An 18523-nucleotide genomic window follows, 5' to 3' on the forward strand; every position below is an offset into this window, starting at 1 on the left:
ATGTCCATTCATTCCTTCTTCATGACTTTTTTTTAATTTTGGCCAGTGGCTTATTTTGAACTTTTGTTGTCATTTCATTTCGTACCATTAGGGGCCGATGTCCTCGATGTTAGGCCCCTTTAAACAACAATAATCATCATCATCACCCAACAGCCTTTATACTTTTGACAGTTGTGGGGGATTTGCTTGGACAAGATCTGCACAATCACTCTTCAGTTTTAATCATTTGCACATCATACCCTTAAAGTACAGAGTAACCACTGTCATCCCTTCATGGTACTGCAATTTTCAGCAGTGTATTTAATTTACATTAAAAGTTTCAAATGAAAACTTAGAGGACCTGTGCTGCTCCGCAGCATTTGTTATAAATAGGTCAAATAATGTGTCTTGATAAGAAAATGTTTGATACGTTGCCCGGATACTTTTTTGAATATTTACTCTTAGGATTTATGTTACCTATTAACAATGTGTCAAGTGAATTTTTGTTGATTTCTTTATATCACTGATTAATATTTCATGAACTGTTTTATAGTTTGAGTTATTGTTGTGTGTTTAATTTAATGTTTAATTTTAGATTAATTTGTTTTGCAGAATAGTTTGTCCTTGTGGCAGCTCATATTGAATGTCTTTTCCCTCCCAAACCCTTTTCAACCCCCATGCTGATGGAGACCTAAACTACATCTGGAGTGTCGCTATTCATCTTGCTGATGCTTGTTGTTTAAAGAGGCATAACATTTAAGGTCATCGGCCCACTATTCATCTTAGTCACCACAAAAAGGATGGATTTGACACTAAAATTCGTCGTTTTCAATTACAATTTCATGTCTCACCCTCCCAAACTGAACCATAGTTGTGCTAGGGGTGTCCTACCCCCCACAGTATTTCTCTCCAGTTATTATTAAGTCATATATGGATGAATTTTAGTTTAAATTGCAGGATTGCTTATAGGTGCCTATCACTTTTAATTTTTTGCCTTCAATGATATCTTTATGTAATTGCTCTGTAACTGTGTAGAACCCACTAAGTCAGTTATTTAGTTATTTGATTTTAGGATTACTCAAAGTTAGCCAAACATAGAGACGTATCAATGCCTGATGATTCACTAGCAGGTAATTTTGGAGAGAATAAAGGAAGAATGAAGCAAATCGGTCTAGTAGATCGTCAGGATGGACTGGACAAGGCTGTTTTTACTAAACCTTTTAATTTATATTATCAGTGTTGTTTGTTAAAAATGCACAGGCTATTTTTGATTCTGTTTGTTGTACTGTCCAACCATGTATAGTTTCAATCTGTGTGTGAGTGAGTTTGTATATGTGAGATTCAGTGCCGTAATTTGCAGATCTCGTGGACACACGCGTTGCGCCAAATTGTGATTAACTGCTACAAGTACCATGGTCGGGAAGATTTGCTGCCTGCATTCAGTGAGGAGGACGAGAAGGCAAATACAACAGCAACTGGAACGACTACGGTGGGCACTACAGTGTTAAAGTTACACAAGCTGCAGACCTCTACTCAGAACAATATCACACAACTCGCCACTGCGTCACAGCCTATAGCCACAACGGCACAGGTTTGCTGTAGTGTGGTGTCTGTCTTGTCTTGTGGTTATCCTATTACATTATTTTATCTGTGTAGAATTTTTGTTTTAAATTTTGATAACCCTATAATTACCTTGACTTCACTGTATTCTTGATGAAATCTCACTCTTAAATATGTTTCAATTTCCACCTTGCCCTATTCCTGAATGACAAAACTCTCAGTTAAATGTGCCATTGAGTTATGATCATGTTCTAATTGTATATTTGCCAGCAATATCATCATCATAACAGGCATTCGCTCGCAGGCGAGTGTAATAATTGTCTTCTGAATACATCCATGTTGCCAGTTATAGATTCTTAAATGTCTGTAGACAGACTATAATTCTAGAACTGCAAACTCTGCTGTAATGCTGGCACATTAAATCTCTCAAGTAGCATTTTCTGAAGTCAAACAAATCTAATGGTCTTGGATGTGTTGTTTAATGTATTCCTGTGATGTTCACAGAAGTTCCAATTGCATGAGAGATTTGTTACCTTATTTAAAGGAATCTTTAAATTTTGCAATACTAGGCAGAAAAATCCAAAATTTTGTAAGCTGCAGATATCATCACATCTCTTTTGATCACTTAATAATAATAATAATAATAATAATAATAATAATAATAATATTTGATCAGTTATTTCTGAAAGTTAAGCTATTTCAAGATCCTCTTCCTTTGAACTTTGAACAGCAGTATATGTCCGGTCAGGTCATCCCTTTACGATAATAGAGAAGACCGTACAGCCATTGACTCTAACCTGAGGTTAGGGCAGTAGGAAATAACCAGACTTCAGGACGCCAACGACTTGCAGAGAAGTTCCCTTAGTAAGGCGATGTTTTTTGGTGGAGGAAATGCCATACCATCATGTAAAGTCCATTCTCCTGTGCGGCGGTTACACAAACACAGGTTATGGCTGTTCACCATATTGGCATTTAACTTCACACTAGAGAGAGTAACAGGAAACCAAACTGGTAACTACTTTGCCAGTTCACCACTTTGGTGAGAAATTTTTTTAGTTCCAGGCAGGCTGTAAATAGACAAGGGGTCTGAAGAAACTGCTTTTTTACAATTTGGTACGTTTAGTGTAAGCTCAAATTAGCATACTGGGGTGAAACGCTGGCAACAGGAATGAGTTAGCCTGAAAATTTGTAATATCCAATAACAGACCCATTATATTGGCATTGGGGAGCTTGTTAGTAAATATGGTACTTGTCATGGGAGAAATAAAGTTACACGGCTTAATTCAAGCTAAAAGTGGTGAAATTCGCAGAAGAAAGGAACAGAGCAGCGGGCAGTGAGTTTCTGTTCACGAAAAACAAGTGAGGAATTAGGGGAGGCAGCAAGTGGTTAAGTGTAAGAGAGGGCCGTGTGCCCTAACTTCGCCACATGAAAGAAGCCATAATAAATTAATAAATAAATAAATAAATAAATAAATAAAGTGGCATTTCGTGGCCCAAAACAGAGCAGGTTCCTGGGTGTTGAAGTGTTACTGGAATGAATGAGAGAGAGTTGCGGAACAGCGGCTGCAGCGTTTCTCTTAAAATGTTGCAAATAAAAGCACGGGAAATTGTGTGATCTCACAGTATTTCAGGAATATCAAGGCAAGTCTCATCTGGGTTACTCGGGGTATGTAGTATAATAACCTGTCATTGTGGCAGAAAACTTCTTTCTGCCAAAAACTGCCTAAAGACTGCTCCAATAAAGTTAGTTTCACGGGCTTGTGATCAAGTTAAGGCACCAGAACTCTTATCTCCTCTTGCAAATCGGCAATACTGACAAATCATTTGTGTATTTTGACATGCCAAGGAAGGCTACTGTTTCTGAGAACGGTGCGGCAAGTGTCCTAATGAAATCAACTGGCAACGGAAAGTTATGTTATACAGTGATGTTGGCCATTACTGCTGACCGCCATAAACTGCCTCCATATATTATATTTAAACGCAAGACTTTACCAAAGAACATCACATTTCCAACTGGTATCCACAATAACAAAGTGAAACTGGCCACTCTGTTCGCAATTCTGAGTAAATGTTAATAACCAGTGTTCAGTAACATGGTACTGTACGATTATAATGTATTTTTCTCCCAAGATTTTGAAATATAAACAATCCAGGCCTTCTGCAAGTGAAAGGCCTATTATGTTGGTAAATTATGAACGAAATGTAAACTAATAAACAGCCTCTTTGTACAGTTTCAATCTTTGTTTTTTTGTACATATGTAAATAAGTCAAAATCTTCACTGTGTATCCGGTAAAATGTTTTGTAAGATAAGTTCAACAACACAGGCAACGTTACTCATTTCCTACAGGATGCATTATCGTGTGTTACTGATTACTTTTCTATGTTCTTGACAACGCCGTGTCAGTGATGCGAAGATCGTAAATGCGTGAGACACTGCCAGCTCAGGGCGGGGACACAGTCGGGTTCGCAGGAGCCTTCATGACAATGCGTGAGAAAGCGAAGGATGAATTTCAGACCAGCCACACAAATAAGTTGATGCAGGAACACAGCATGCTAATCTCTTAATAGTTCATTAGGCTGACCACAAATTTGTCATCATATTTGTGGTTCAGAAAATTAAATCTATGATTGAAGTTAATTTGTCCTGAAGATGTACAAGTAAGCTGGTCATAATAAGTCGTCCTTCGAGCATGTTCTGTGAGTAACACTTTGTTTTTGATTGTTATCTCGGCATGTAGTACAGTTGTTATTGTTTTAAAGGCACATGGTAACTTGTTTCAAGTAACTGAACTGAGCACAACAGGCTTGATTTTATAAAGTTGCAATTAATATTAATATTTCCGCAGCACGTGATGTAAAAAAGTGACAGCATCCCTGTCTGCTCCGAATCTGACGTCGTCATACGTAGTGACAGACCATTTAATTCCATTACAGCCTTCAGTGAAGTTTTATTGAAATCTATGCTAATTTGAAACTACGTTATTGTGCACTATTTACCATACTCAGTTTGACAGTGGACATACCAGTCTCAGCCTGTTATAGTGTTGTACTGGTCAAAAGCTGTACTTGCAGTAGCGCGACATCTCCTTATTATATAAATACCTCTCTAATAATAGTTTCAATGGCCACAACATGTCCCCATGTCTTCAGTAAATTTTGACTGAAAATTTTTCACAAAATAGCAGCACGCCGTATTTTGGGACCTTACAGTTGGCATAAAAATTGTGGCCGATATGTGAGGAGATATGGTACTTAGAAGAAACCAGATTATTTCATACTTAGTACAGTAATATGAGATTCAGGAATTTTAAACTGATCCTGGTGATGTTGAATCAGACCCCAATCCATTGGTAGCTAACTCAGTTTTGAAATTGAAGGTTATACAGAAAAATAAGATCTTTTCTCAAATTGTTGTCCAGAAACTAGCTGACAAAGAAATTATATATACAGTTGTCCATGAATTGAATACAGAACTACAGAAAGTAATTTACGACAGCTAGCTACATGTTGTTAAAAACGGGAAGGTATGGTTTACAGCGATTACCATCGGAACTGTTGGAAAGAAACATCTTCAATCAGACAGTATGGTTAAGAAATAAAAATGGATGACAAACCATATCTTGGACTTTATGGTAGAACATGGGAAGTTGAAAAACAACATATTTCAATATGTTAAAATACGTTAAATTAAAAAAGGCAATAGAGATAGCCAGAGAAAAATGGATGAAAGAAAAATACCAAGAAATTGAAAATCTTACTCAGAAAAATTGTATATTTAATATGCATAAAACTTTGAACTGTTGAAAGAAAATCCCTATTGTTTTCTAAGGCAAAGCAGGAAAGCTGATAATAAACCTTTGTGTTAAATTGGAATAATGGGAAGAATACATTGAAGGTCTCCTCATTGATGTGTGGCCTGATGCTGTTCGAAGAGGACTACATACAGTCTTAAAATGAAAAGTATTTCATGCAATAAAACTGAAAGAGAGTAAAGGCTGTGGGACCAGGTGAAATTCCAGCTGAGATCTTGAAACCCATCATCAAAGATAGCGTTGATAAAATAGTAAAACTCTTCGATGGTATATATAATACACAAATTTGTGCAAGTTGCCTAGTAGTTACATTCCATGTGGTGTAATGATTATAGACATATCAGTTTAATGGATCATCTGCAAACAACTTTTCTGAAAATAATTCATGGTATAATAAGAAAGAAATGTGACAGAAACATTGAAGAAACGTTGGAGTTTTGGAACTTGACTTTTTGGGTTAACAGTTCTCCTATGAAAATGCCAGAACAACAGAAGAATGTCTATGCCTCCATCATACTGTGAAAAAGCATTTGATAGAGTTGTGAGCCAATACCCCCACTCGTATCCTGGAAAAAGAGTTGAAACGAGAGAATCAATACAGGAAACACGAGAAAATGAGTGCACAAATAATACGAGGTCCGGCGATCGTGATAGAGAAAGGCGACAAAATATCAGCCTTGAACTGGAGATTAGTCCCTTAATAATAGTGATAATACTAAAGGACTAATGCTACTATGAATTAAAAGCGAATTGGCACACAAATTTCCCAGTTTATTGAAAGAGAAAATGGAAGAAAAATTAATCAATGAAACATGCAAGTTGGATATTGAATAGAAAATGTTAAAAAAAAAAAAAATGTTATAAAGAAGATCCCTGATGAGCATATAAAAATCTTACTTGGAGATTTCAATGCTAAAATAGGCATAGAAAAGAAGTATCGCACAGTTGTAGGAAAATGGCCAGCTCTTAAATTAACAAACACAAATGGCCAAAGGTTAATTGAACTTTGTGCAGATCACGGACTCGTTTTGGAAACCACCAGATTCATGAGGCGGCCACATAAACTTATGACATGGAAATGCCCTAACGTAACATTGGGAGAGTTTCAGATTGATCATGTTGCTATGGATAAAGATTATCATAAAGGGGTTCAGGGGAGTCCCAACATCTGCAATAAGGGTGAGTCGGAGCATCCTTGGAATCCTTTCAGACTTAAATTTAAGAGGAAATTCTTTGCACGCATCCTAAATGTAAATTCCTTGCTAAAAACCGGCAAACAGAAAGAACTGGAAATTTTCTTAGATAGACCAGAAACCAAAAATTATAGAATCTTTAAAGGTAAACCAGCAATCAAAATTATGAAAGGAATGCCACTACTATAGTGCTATTAAAACAATGTGCGTGTTCTGACAGTTCGCAACACGTGGCGCCGAACAAAGGAGTGGGAGAGCTGTGTTGCCACATGATCCGGCAGGAGTTACTACGTCACAGTTAACATCTCTCGTTCTGCGCTAGGCTCTGCGGAAAATAATATCCATTAACGGCGATCATGAAAGCGTTAGAAAAACATTAAATATCGTTGCTATTATTCCAAGGTGGCTCAGCAGTAATTTACCAGCTCAAATATCGTAAGACAAACTCCTCATTCCCCTTCCTCATAGGCTTTAGTCAGTCTCTCCGGAAGATTTTAATTTTAGGTAGATTTCAGTATCAGAATGGCATTTTGACAGGCCGGCTCAACGTTCTGGGTTCAGATCTCCTTTTATTTCTTTTGTTTTTATTTCCCTATTGTAATTACTGTAGCTTGAGAATTTTTTAAAGCTGCTGCTGTTCTTTCTACAACTTTGTTAACTTCTATCAGTGGGCCTCCATTTTCCCTTTCAGCCTCAAAATATTCCCGTAAGGCACATACCATATCGCGAACTTGACCACGAATAGCGAAGCCAAGCCTCCCCATTACCCTTGCCTTTTTTCTAGGTGAATGAATTCTAGGTCGCCCTCGTTGTCGTTTAGCGGCGCTCTGAACGGGTTGCAACATTTTGAGTTCTGTAAATGAGATGGTGTTAAAATGACACTGTACTACACAATACTATATCAAATTTACACTACACGAGAATTCCAGCCTCGATAACGATACACTTATTAACACGAACACAATAGCACTATAATATTTAGTTGATTTAAAAAACACACTATACAGACAATGATATCACTCAAAGTAGACATTGTTAGCCCAGCCACATGTGCTACGGTATACTATATTGGCAACGTGGAACTCGGACCGACCGCCTCTAGAAGCTGTCTTACAGCGGGGGTAGGAAAAGGGAGAGTGCATGTCGAGCTGGGATTGGCTGAAACGGGAGGCATGTACTGGTTGTCATAGTAACTGCCACCTCCTACTACCACGCTTAGAACTGTCAGAACACGCACATTGTTTTAATAGCACTATAGGTACCGCCTTTTATGTTCATAAAGCAATAGTTGATAATGTTATGGAATTCAAATCTAGTTCAGAAAGGTTATCTCTTCTTACACTTAAATGCAAGAACAAAAGGTATACATTTGTTAACTGTCATGCACCAATAAATGAAGATAATAACAAGAACTCGAGTAAAACTGAAGAATTCTGGAGTCTTCTAGATGATGAAATGTCAAAAATTCCAAAATCAAATGTTATTATTCTACTAGGTGATTTTAATGCACAGATAGGCAAAGAAAAAGTTTTCAGCTAAACAGTAGGGGCATATCCGGCACACAAAAGAACAAACAAAAATGGCATGAGACTAATTAATCTCTGTAAATCCTTTCACCTAAAATTAATGTCGACCATCTTTAAGAAACTTCCAAGAAAGGCTAAAACATGGGTGTCCCTAAACCCGATGTTAGGCGAGTTTCAATTGGACCATGTAGCTATTTCTCAAAAAAGTATTATCAAATTATGAATGTTAAATTAATAAGAAGTGGAGAGTTAGACTCCGATCACTACCTCTCTAAAATTAAGTCTAAAATTAAGCTAAACCTTCTACCTCGCAGGAATCAAAGAAGGTCGAGAAAATTAATGAAATACAATTTAGGTAGGCTCAACATTACACAAGCAACTATAGAAAACTTTCAGGAAGAAATTAAAATAACTCAGCACGGCAAATGGCCAGAATTATCTAAAGAGAAGGAATAGAAAACAGGCACAAAGTGGACTGAAGACAGGAAAAAGCAGCACAGTGAAACAATGAAAGAATACTGGAAGAGAAGGAAAGAACTAAGGAGGAAGAATTGAAATTGTAACGTGGTCCTTAGAAGGCCGGAATGCAAGAAGAAGAGAAAGAAATTTTTAATGTCAGAGTCCTCCGTGGGGTAGACATTGACTCGGATCATTATATCTCAAAAATAAAAATCAAGTTGACACAAAAAAGGAAACACAAACGTAATCATCTCAAAGCAAGGAGAAATTATGATCCCAGTTACTTAATAAATAATAAAATATATTTAGAGAGATCCAAAACACCTTTAAATGACAAATTAGAGACGATGATCAACAAACTTAAAACCATATCTGAAGAAATCGCTCCAATTAAAAGGAGAAAGTAACATGCGTGGTGGAATGGGGAATGTGACAAAGCAATTCAAGCAAGGCACAAGGCATGGTTAAATGATCAACGGAGGAAAACAGAAAAATCTCAAGAACTAATTAATGCCAGAAGACAAACAGCTAAAGAAATTATGACAATTAAAAGAAATTATCAAAAGGAAATGCTTAACACTATAGAGGAAACATTCAATCAGCATAAAACAAGAGACTATTACAAAACATTCAAGCAATATCAATCTAAATTTACCCCTCCCACACTTATGTTAAGAAATAAAAATGGAAAAATGGCACAAAATAATCAGGAAAATGCTAACATCCTTGCAGAATACTTTAAAGAGTTACTCAATTGTGAGGATCCTGTGGAACATCTACAATTTGACCCTAACCCAAAAAATAAAACTCCATTACAAAAGATTATACCACCAGTTTACAATGAAGTGAAAACAGCAGTTAATGCACTTAAAAACTACAAAGCAGCAGCAGAGAATCAAATAGTAGCAGAAATATGAAAGAATGCTAATGATCAGACTATTCAAAACCTACATAAATACATAATTGATATTTGGAACACAGAGAAGCTTCCCGAGGAATGGAATACAGCGATAATCCACCCGCTGCATAAGAAAGGTGATCGGTCTGATCCAAATAATTATCGGGGAATATCCTTGATATTACATACAAGATTTTATCCAAGATTATATACACAAGAATCCAAGAACAACTCGACCAAGAACTTGGAGAATATCAGGGAGGATTTTGACCAGGTAGAAGCTGTCCAGATCAAATCATTAGTTTAAAATGGATAATGAAGCACCAAAGAGTTTGAAGTAAGGGTCTAGTCATCCTGTTTGTAGATTTAAAAAAAGCATACGACAGTATTCATCGTGAATCATTATTAAAAAGCTTTAAAGAATTCGGCTTACACCAAAAACTGTTAATCTCATTAGTATGACTTTTAAAAATACGAAGGCAAAAGTTAAATTTAGAGGTGAATTATCAGAATCATTCACTATGAGAACTGGACTTCGTCAAGGAGACAGACTTTCACCATTGTTATTTAATTGTGCATTGGTGAAGGTTATGCGTGAATGGAACAAGAAATGCCAACCAACTATTAAGATCGGTAGAAATATTAAACTCAACTGCCTTGCTTTTGTGGACGATTTAGCATTACTTGCAAATACAATAGAAGAGGCTAAATTTCAAATTGAACAACTAGAAACTATAAGTTAAAAAAATTGGGATTACAAATTTCATTTGAAAAAACAGAAATGATGCCAACTTTTAAAGTTGATTTACCAGTTATTCAACTGAACTGTAATAAAGAGATTAAAATTGTTCAGAAATTCAAATATCTTGGGGAAATAATAACATGGAACACAAATGAAAAAGAAGCAATAGAACACAGAACAACTAAATTTAAACAAGCACAAAGACTTACCTGGCTAACCTATAAAATAAAATAAAAACTCTTTTGATAAATGCTAAGCTGAAACACTATAATTCCATAGTTAAACCAGAGGCAACGTATGCTAGTGAAACTTTATTCAAGTTAAATGTAAAATCTACAACAGACAAATTACAGAAAACAGAGAAGTATTTTTAGAACAATTATTAATAAAAAAACACCAAGTTGATGGACAGTGGAGATTGTTGCCTAACAACATTGTCTACTGTGAATGTGAATCAATAATATGTACAATGCGGAAAAGAAGAATTTCATTTTTCTGTCACAAAGCAAGATTACCAGACAGCAGGATATTGAAACAACTATTCGATTACTTTTTGAAGAATAAAATCAATAATAATTGGTTCAAAGAAGTTCAGGATGATTTGGAAGAATTGTGTATAACTTGGCAACAAATCAAAGATAGAAAAAAGAAGAGGATTTTGAAGAACAAAAGCATAAGTCTCAAACTAAAAACAGTTGAATGGAAACAATATACTATATCGGACACACAAAGGGCTTCCCCGTCGGAGAGGATGAGAAAGTCCTGGGAGAAGAAATTAACTCAAATGTATTGAATTCAGTGCTCCAATGTGGGCGTAAAATATGTAAATAAATAAATAACTTTTTTTTTTTCCAACACGCCCATACGATCGATGTTCACTTACTTACATAGTTACTCTTAGTTCATTAAGCATTCGTAAGATGGCCCATCAGAAAGGAGAAAAATACATGCGTCAAAGAGGACAAAGGGGGCTGAGAAAATCAGTTATGAACCTCTGTGGCTGGAAACCATGAGATTGCGCACATAAACAGTCAAGTAAGCGGAAGAATAAGAAAAAGAAAACTGGGAATGAGAAATAAAATGCCGGCCATCAAAAATAAGTCGGACACAAGGCCCGGTCAGGTACAAGCAAAAATGGAGCAGCAACATTAAAAAAAAAAAAAATCACGTGAATTAATAAGGGCAAAATATACATAATGTAGTACGGCTACTGCTCCGTCCAATTCATACACACAACACCCACACGCATGACCTCATCCACCCGAACACAATAATAACTATGTGGCGTGAGGCCATCGGACCGCCCCAAGGGCAATTACACACAGTGGTCTCCCCATCCAAGCCGGGTTACCAAATCAGTTTGCCTCAATATAAGGGACACAGTATTCCGTAGAAATGAGAAGCATCGAACACAAGGTTAATGCGATAGGCAAACAAAGACACACAAGGTGTACGAGGTCACAATTCGCACGGAGCCAATTATACAGGTTCTGACATGAATGTCCTACACTCATGTAATCGAAGAATAAATGTAGAGGCACATAAATTCAAAGCACAGGGACCGTACATCAATTAGGCAAATAACTCGCCCAACACATTTACACACACACACACACACACACACAACCGTGCGCTCAAGGACAGAACAGCACGCACCAAAGGGTAAAATAAAAATCAACATACCGAAAAGATAGAATAAAATATATGTACCTCAGAAATATATAGGAACAATTAAAATTGTGAGATAGGGATACTCATATTTTAAATCTGCTAAAAAGCTACTGATAGGTCAGAAAGCAGTCTCGTTTAGAGTGGTGCCGATTTTGTTGATTATACTCCTCGATTCCATTGAAAAAAACAAAACAAGGAGTAACTATCATTACATCATTACGACAGGAAGCAAGGCTTGGAAATTAAAGATGGTGTAGCACTGCCATCTGACAACAAAACTAGGAAACGTTGACTTTTGTAAAGTGACTGAATCAAGCATAAGGAAAACAGATATGCAGGTTCAGAATATGAACAAGAGCACGAGTAATGAATAACGTGCCCTGAAAAATAGCGCAGTAGGTAAGTGGATTTCTTGAAACTGTTACATGGAATGGTAACAGATGAGCAAGACGGAGTCATTGACACCATATACTAGAATCATAAAGGTGTAGTTAAGATAGACGGTGTGACAAATTGTCTGGATATTTGTTGAGGTGTCGCAAGACTGTGTGTTGTTCCATTAACTGTTCACCCTGTACTCCAGTTCTATTTTCAAGAAAAATCTAGGAGATATGGGAGTATAAGTTTGTCAGTGAGAAATAATACAAACGTATGATAAGGAAATCCTTAGTGAGAATATTGTGAACTTACAGCTGTTTCTAGACAAGCTGAATGACACTGGTAAAGAAATGAGCTTATAAATGATGACAAAACAAAACAGACGTTTTTCAGTAAGATAAAGAATAAGACTGACTTTAAAACACAGAATCTATGGTCATCATAAAATGACCAAGACATATTTAAAACAGTGCTGATGATTCGCAGTACAATAGTTTCCATAAATCTGTTGTAATAAAATGTTAATTTGTGCTGATACAGACTGTGTTTATTTTCTGTTTTACTTAACAATCCAACAAGTAAGCAAGATTTCCCACCCTGGCTACTGGGTTAGCGACGCCAAGATGGTGATTTGAAAATCAATATCCATATAGAAATAGCTGGAACCACATTTACTAGAATGAAATATCAGTTATAAAATGATGATTTTAAACTCCAACGGCACATGTAAAAAAACTGTTTGTGGTCCACCTTACAGAATGATGTTGAGACATGGACTCTGTAACAGCACATAGTTAAGAAGTTGGAAGCCTTTGAAATGTGGCTACACAGAAGAATTTTAAAAGTAATTAATTTCTTTACTGTTTTTTTCAATGTTGTGCCGACACAGATAGGTCTTATGGCGACAATGGTATAGAAAAGGGCTAGGAGTGGGGAGGAAGTGACCCTGGTCTTAATTAAGGCACAGCTCCAGCATTTTCCTAGTGTGAAAATGAGAAACCATGGAAAACCATCTTCAGAGTTGCTGACTAGTGTTTGAACCCACTTTCTCCGGAAAGCAAGTTGATAGCAATGTGGCCCAAATGACATAGCCACTTGCTTGGTGTGTTACAAGTCTCTAGGTGTGAAATCAATTCATATATATATATATATATAGAGAGAGAGAGAAATAGATAGCAACAATAAAAGGAACACATAATAGGCTGAACGTATGGCTGGTCATTCTGGAAAGAGGGAGCAATGGAAAGAAGAGACAAATTCATTCTGACAGCACAAAAGGAGTGGGACAATTTTCACATCTTTATACATTGTCATGCGGCCCCTTAAATATCACTCCAGAAGGATCCCATTTTAATCTAAATTCGTCTACTATTAATTGCTCCATTTGCTTGCATACGATTGATGCCAAACCTACCGGTCTATGATTATTCAAGTCACTTGTTACTCCCTTTGTGAGTAGGAACTACAGCGGCCGATTTCCAATCATCTGGAACCTTCGTATTGCTCAGTGATATATTAAAGATTCTTAATAAGTATGGTAGGATCTCTTCATTCCTGAGTTTAAGTGCCTCTCCGGAAATAGAATCTGGCCCTAAAGATTTATTGATCTGAGTTTGGAAAGACCTTTACACACTAATGAAGCTTTAATTTGGAAATCGCTATTAGTTTTCGGAAAGTTGTCCCTGAATAACTGTGCCACCGGATTATAAACCTTTCCGTAGTGCTTACTTAATGTTTCTGCTTTATCTATATATGTTGCCATCAATAAATCCCCTCCTATACAAAGAGAAGGAATCGACTTGTTCTCTCCCTCCAGTCTTCGTATATATTTTAAAATGTCTCCCTACATCATTTGTCATCCTTTGCTCTGTAATTTAAATTATTCCACTCATAATTCCCTTAGGTACCTTCCTACTAAGCATATCCAAGCACTATATACCTATTTCAGCTGTAAGAAAAGCAGTAGTAAAGGAAACTATAGGGTTACAAGATTTCTTTAAATTTTCATTTTGCATGTCCGTCCATATTTTCGTCATAAATCTAGTTTTTTAGTTAAACTTTCTTCTGATGGCATGGCTGAGTGATTTTGTTCTGATTTGTATATTTTTCATATATTTTAAATATATATAACTTTTTTAAAATACATTATATGTCCTCTCTCTTTCATAGTTGCTCGTAGTTACACTTATTTGTTTATGAAATATTCTATGATGTCAGTTCCCTCTGGCAGTCTTTATTATGTGTGATCAATAAAGACAACTTGTGCAGTTGTCTTTTTTCTGTGTAAGCTGAAGGTAGCTACTCAACAAGGAAATACTTGTACATACTTGACCTTTGTTTATTTATTTATTTATTTATTTATTTATTTATTTATTTATTTATTTATTTATTTATTTATTTATTTATTTATGTTTGTGTTTGGAGATTTCAAAACTAGTTTTAACGTTGTGCTGCTACTGTTATTTCTAAATGAACTACAGTTAAAATACATTTTTTTGTCTATGGAACAGAGCAATGAGCTTTCATTGAGTAAGTATGACTTTGGATTTTAAATGTGTTCCATTTTCCTTCGCTTTTATCTACACACTAATATCTGGATGTGTTTGGGATTAAAAATCAGTCCTCTCTATCAAAATATACACAGTCGGATATCTTTATAATATGATACAAATTGTCTAAAGAACATTAATCTGCGAGTATACATTAGAACTCTGAGTATATTCACAAGTACAGTAAAACCTCGTTAATTCAAAGTCGTTGGGACGCAAAAATCGGACTTCAAATTACGTGATTTTGAATTAACCATCAACACGTACTTCGGAAATGCAAACCCTTGCGATGTCTCAATATATTCTAAGACCAGTTACTGCATGCAATTAACCTTGATTCACAGTTTAAAGCTCTCAAATGCCACGGAAAAACTATTTCCAAAATGTATCCAACCATGTGCATTTACAGTATTCAAATAATGCACTTGGATAACTCACCGGCAAACATAACCTCACGTAATGATATAAAAAAAAAAGAAAACATGATTCAAAGATGAGGAGAAATCTATAATGGCTCCCCTGTGCAAGTGCTTTATTCATTGGATTACTGTACTGTATGCATTTTAGATGCCTTGTGCTTGCACGGAATGTACCTGATGTCCTTGCGATGTCCTTAAAACATCGCTGCTTATCGAACTTTCCTATGGCGAGGGGAGAAGGTCTCTTGCTTCCGTCCACATTACAACAGTACAGTGACTGTACTTGTACAGTTTCCCCGCCATGGCACTTCTAAGACCCAGTAATGCATGCAATCATCTTGATTCTCAGTTTAAACTTTTCAAACGCTATGGAAAGTACTATTTTAGAAATTGATCTAACAAGGTGCATTTACATTATTCAAATAATGCACTTGTATAAAACAATGACAAACATAACCTCGCGCAACGGAAGGAAAAAAAAAACACGATTCAAAGACGAGGAAAGATTATGCTGGCTCCTCTGTGCAAATGCTTTATCGTTTGGATTACTGTACTGTCTACATTTTTAAACACCCTCTGCTGGCATGGAAAGTGCCCGACGTCCTTAAAACATCATGGCTTTTCAAACTTTCCTATGACAGGGGAAGGAAGTCTCTCGCTTCTGTGTGCAGTGTGCACTGCATAGCAACACAGTACATTTCCCGGCTGGCAATTCTCTCCTTTAAAACTATAAGCCCGTTTGGCCTCAGCATTTAAAAACATGAAACAAACAAACAATGCAGTTTCATCGTCATTGACAATATGTTTGGTGCGTACGAATTGATTGTAGCCTATAAGCCACGCTTTTTTGCTAACTGTCGGCATCGCCAGTGTTCGCGGATTCTACCTCTCCACACACTGCCTGCTACATGGTATTGTGAATTGTGGCGTTCTTAAAAACGCCGAATACAAAATAATTACGATTCCGCTCGAACATAGCAGATATGAAGCTCACTATAGACACGCCAAAGTAGGTGAAAGTGCGCAAAGTTACTTCTTCACGTTCCGGAAAACGCGTTATTTAATGACGTGGAGAAATTTTGAATTTAAATTACTCTGTAAAATACTTTTTTTTTTTTTTTTTTCAAAATGTTAAGGCAATTTTGAATTAAAAGTCTGAATTTCGGTAACGGGACCGACATTGTTCTTCGAATTACGAATTATCCGTATTTCGAATGAAACGATTTAAATAACATGCAAAACCGTACCTCATGTTTCCGGGAACAAGAGCTGCTTCGAATTAGGCGAGATTTTGAATTAACAGATTTCTAATTATCGAGGTTCTACTGTACTTTATCCTTGGGGAAGTTTGTTAAGTCTAAACATCATAAACCTGCTGTTACTGTTGCTTATTCTTTTTGGTAGCATGTTTAATATCTAGGAGATTACAATGTGATCATTCTGCACAGTGTAACTCACGCTCAGTTATGTGATAATCACCAAGCATTTCTTTTTCTCAATCACCCACCACTTGCAATGAATGTAGAATGACTGGTTACCTCTAGGACACGATATAAATGGTAATAGAAAAATCCGTCATAGATTCAAGCGAAAATAATATGGCTTAAAAGATAAATGGTTCAAGAAGTATCAGCAACATCTTTTTCATCATAAGATACAAGCTTTTGTAATCCTGTTTCTCGAACATTTAGGCAGGCCGCACACTTACCTGTATTTTGTAGACTGCACGCCAGTGGTATGACAGCAGGAAGGTGCCTCCATAGTAACAAATCTAGTGCCGCACGCTGTCTGTTGGAGTGCCAATGTCTCTGCTGACGTGCACGCGTTAGTACAGTTCACCAGATGGCGGTGATTCATTATAACGTTCTACTTAGTATAGTGTGGAGTTTAAGTAAATATTAACACTAGAACCGCCGGAGCGGTCAAAATGACCGCTACACATTTTCCAAACTGAATTTTGACTACAGTTTTTTTTTGTACGATATTGAACTGCAGCGACTTTTCCTGATTAGTGGTAAGAAAAATCCATATTAAATATAATTAATTTTGCATCGATGGATAGGGCGTTAGTAACGGGTATACCTACTACCGCCAGAGCGGTCATTTTGACCGCTGTATTAATTAGCATAATAAAATGTATAATAACACACACCTCTCGTTGAGATATAATAATCTACTTATAATTATCCTATCAACAACGGTAATGCTCAAAAACACAACAATCGAACTCGGATATATTACGAAATGTGCGAGTTATATTTCCGCAGCGTCTCCGGTAGTGTTATCATTCATCTGCTTGTTACAGGACAGTAAACACGTCTTGTAAACTATCTGTTGCTGAGTCTATTGTATGACATTCCTGAAGACATGTCTGATGTAGAATGCGGCCCACCGGGCGAGTTGGCCGTGCGGTTAGGGTCACGCAGCTGTGAGCTTGCATCCGGAAGATAGTGGGTTCGAACCCCACCGTCGGCAGCCCTGGTGATGTTTTCCGTGGTTTCCCATTTTCACACCAAGCAAATGCTGGGGCTGTACCTTAATTAAGGCCACGACCGCTTCCTTCCCACTCCTAGGCCTTTCCTGTCCCATCGTCGCCATAAGACCTATCTGTGTCGGTGCTGTGTTAAGCCACTAGCAAAAAAAGTAATAATAAAAAATTATTACTAAATAAATACTGAAACTCATAAAGCAATATATAGAAACAGAGGTAAAATGATGATAATGAGTAACCGTGCGTACCGATAACGAAAATATAACAATTTCAATAGCGGTCAAAATGACCGCATCGGCGGTTCTAGATATATAATATATTCCGGCGGTTCTAGTGTTAATCATCTACATAAGTTCACAAAATGTCACCACCGAGCTCGATAGCTGCAGTCGCTTAAGTGCGGCTAGTATCCAGTATTTGGGAGACAGTAGGTTCGAACCCCACTGTCGGCAGCCCTGAAAATGGTTTTCCGTGGTTTCCCATTTTCACACCAGGCAAATTCTGGGGCTGTACCTTAAATAAGGCCACGGCCGCTTCCATCCCACTCCTAGCCCTTCCCTATCCCATCGTCGCCATAAGACCTATCTGTGTCGGTGCGACGTAAAGCAACTAGCAAAAAAAAGAAAAAGTCACCATGTCAAAGTTACCTGTGCGTAAGTTTGTAACGTAGGTTTTGACATCTAGTCTCAATATTAGCCTACTGCATTTAACTGTGCTTTAAAACTTCGTGGATATAGTAATGTATATGCAGGTAATAGTGGTTCTTTTGCATATCGTAGTAGATTATAGACGCAGGCTACATACAGTGACACTTTTAGAACGTAAGTTACTATAATGAATTAATT

General features: G+C 36.8%; 1 protein-coding gene across 10 annotated transcripts in view; it reads left to right on the forward strand.

The window, feature by feature from the left end:
* ewg (DNA-binding protein Ewg) overlaps window positions 1–18523 on the forward strand; it is a 281799-nt gene that overhangs the window by 147522 nt on the left and 115754 nt on the right. For 8 of the 10 annotated variants that reach the window (XM_067145587.2, XM_067145586.2, XM_067145589.2 and 5 more), the window contains one exon: window positions 1325–1468. In XM_067145587.2, the coding sequence (XP_067001688.1) occupies window positions 1325–1468 (144 nt within the window). The remainder of the gene's footprint in view (window positions 1–1324; window positions 1469–18523) is intronic. The other 2 variants (XM_067145582.2, XM_067145584.2) reach the window with 1 other exon arrangement.

The sequence above is a fragment of the Anabrus simplex genome, chromosome 4, assembly GCF_040414725.1.
Source record: "Anabrus simplex isolate iqAnaSimp1 chromosome 4, ASM4041472v1, whole genome shotgun sequence".
NCBI classification, from domain to species: domain Eukaryota; kingdom Metazoa; phylum Arthropoda; class Insecta; order Orthoptera; family Tettigoniidae; genus Anabrus; species Anabrus simplex.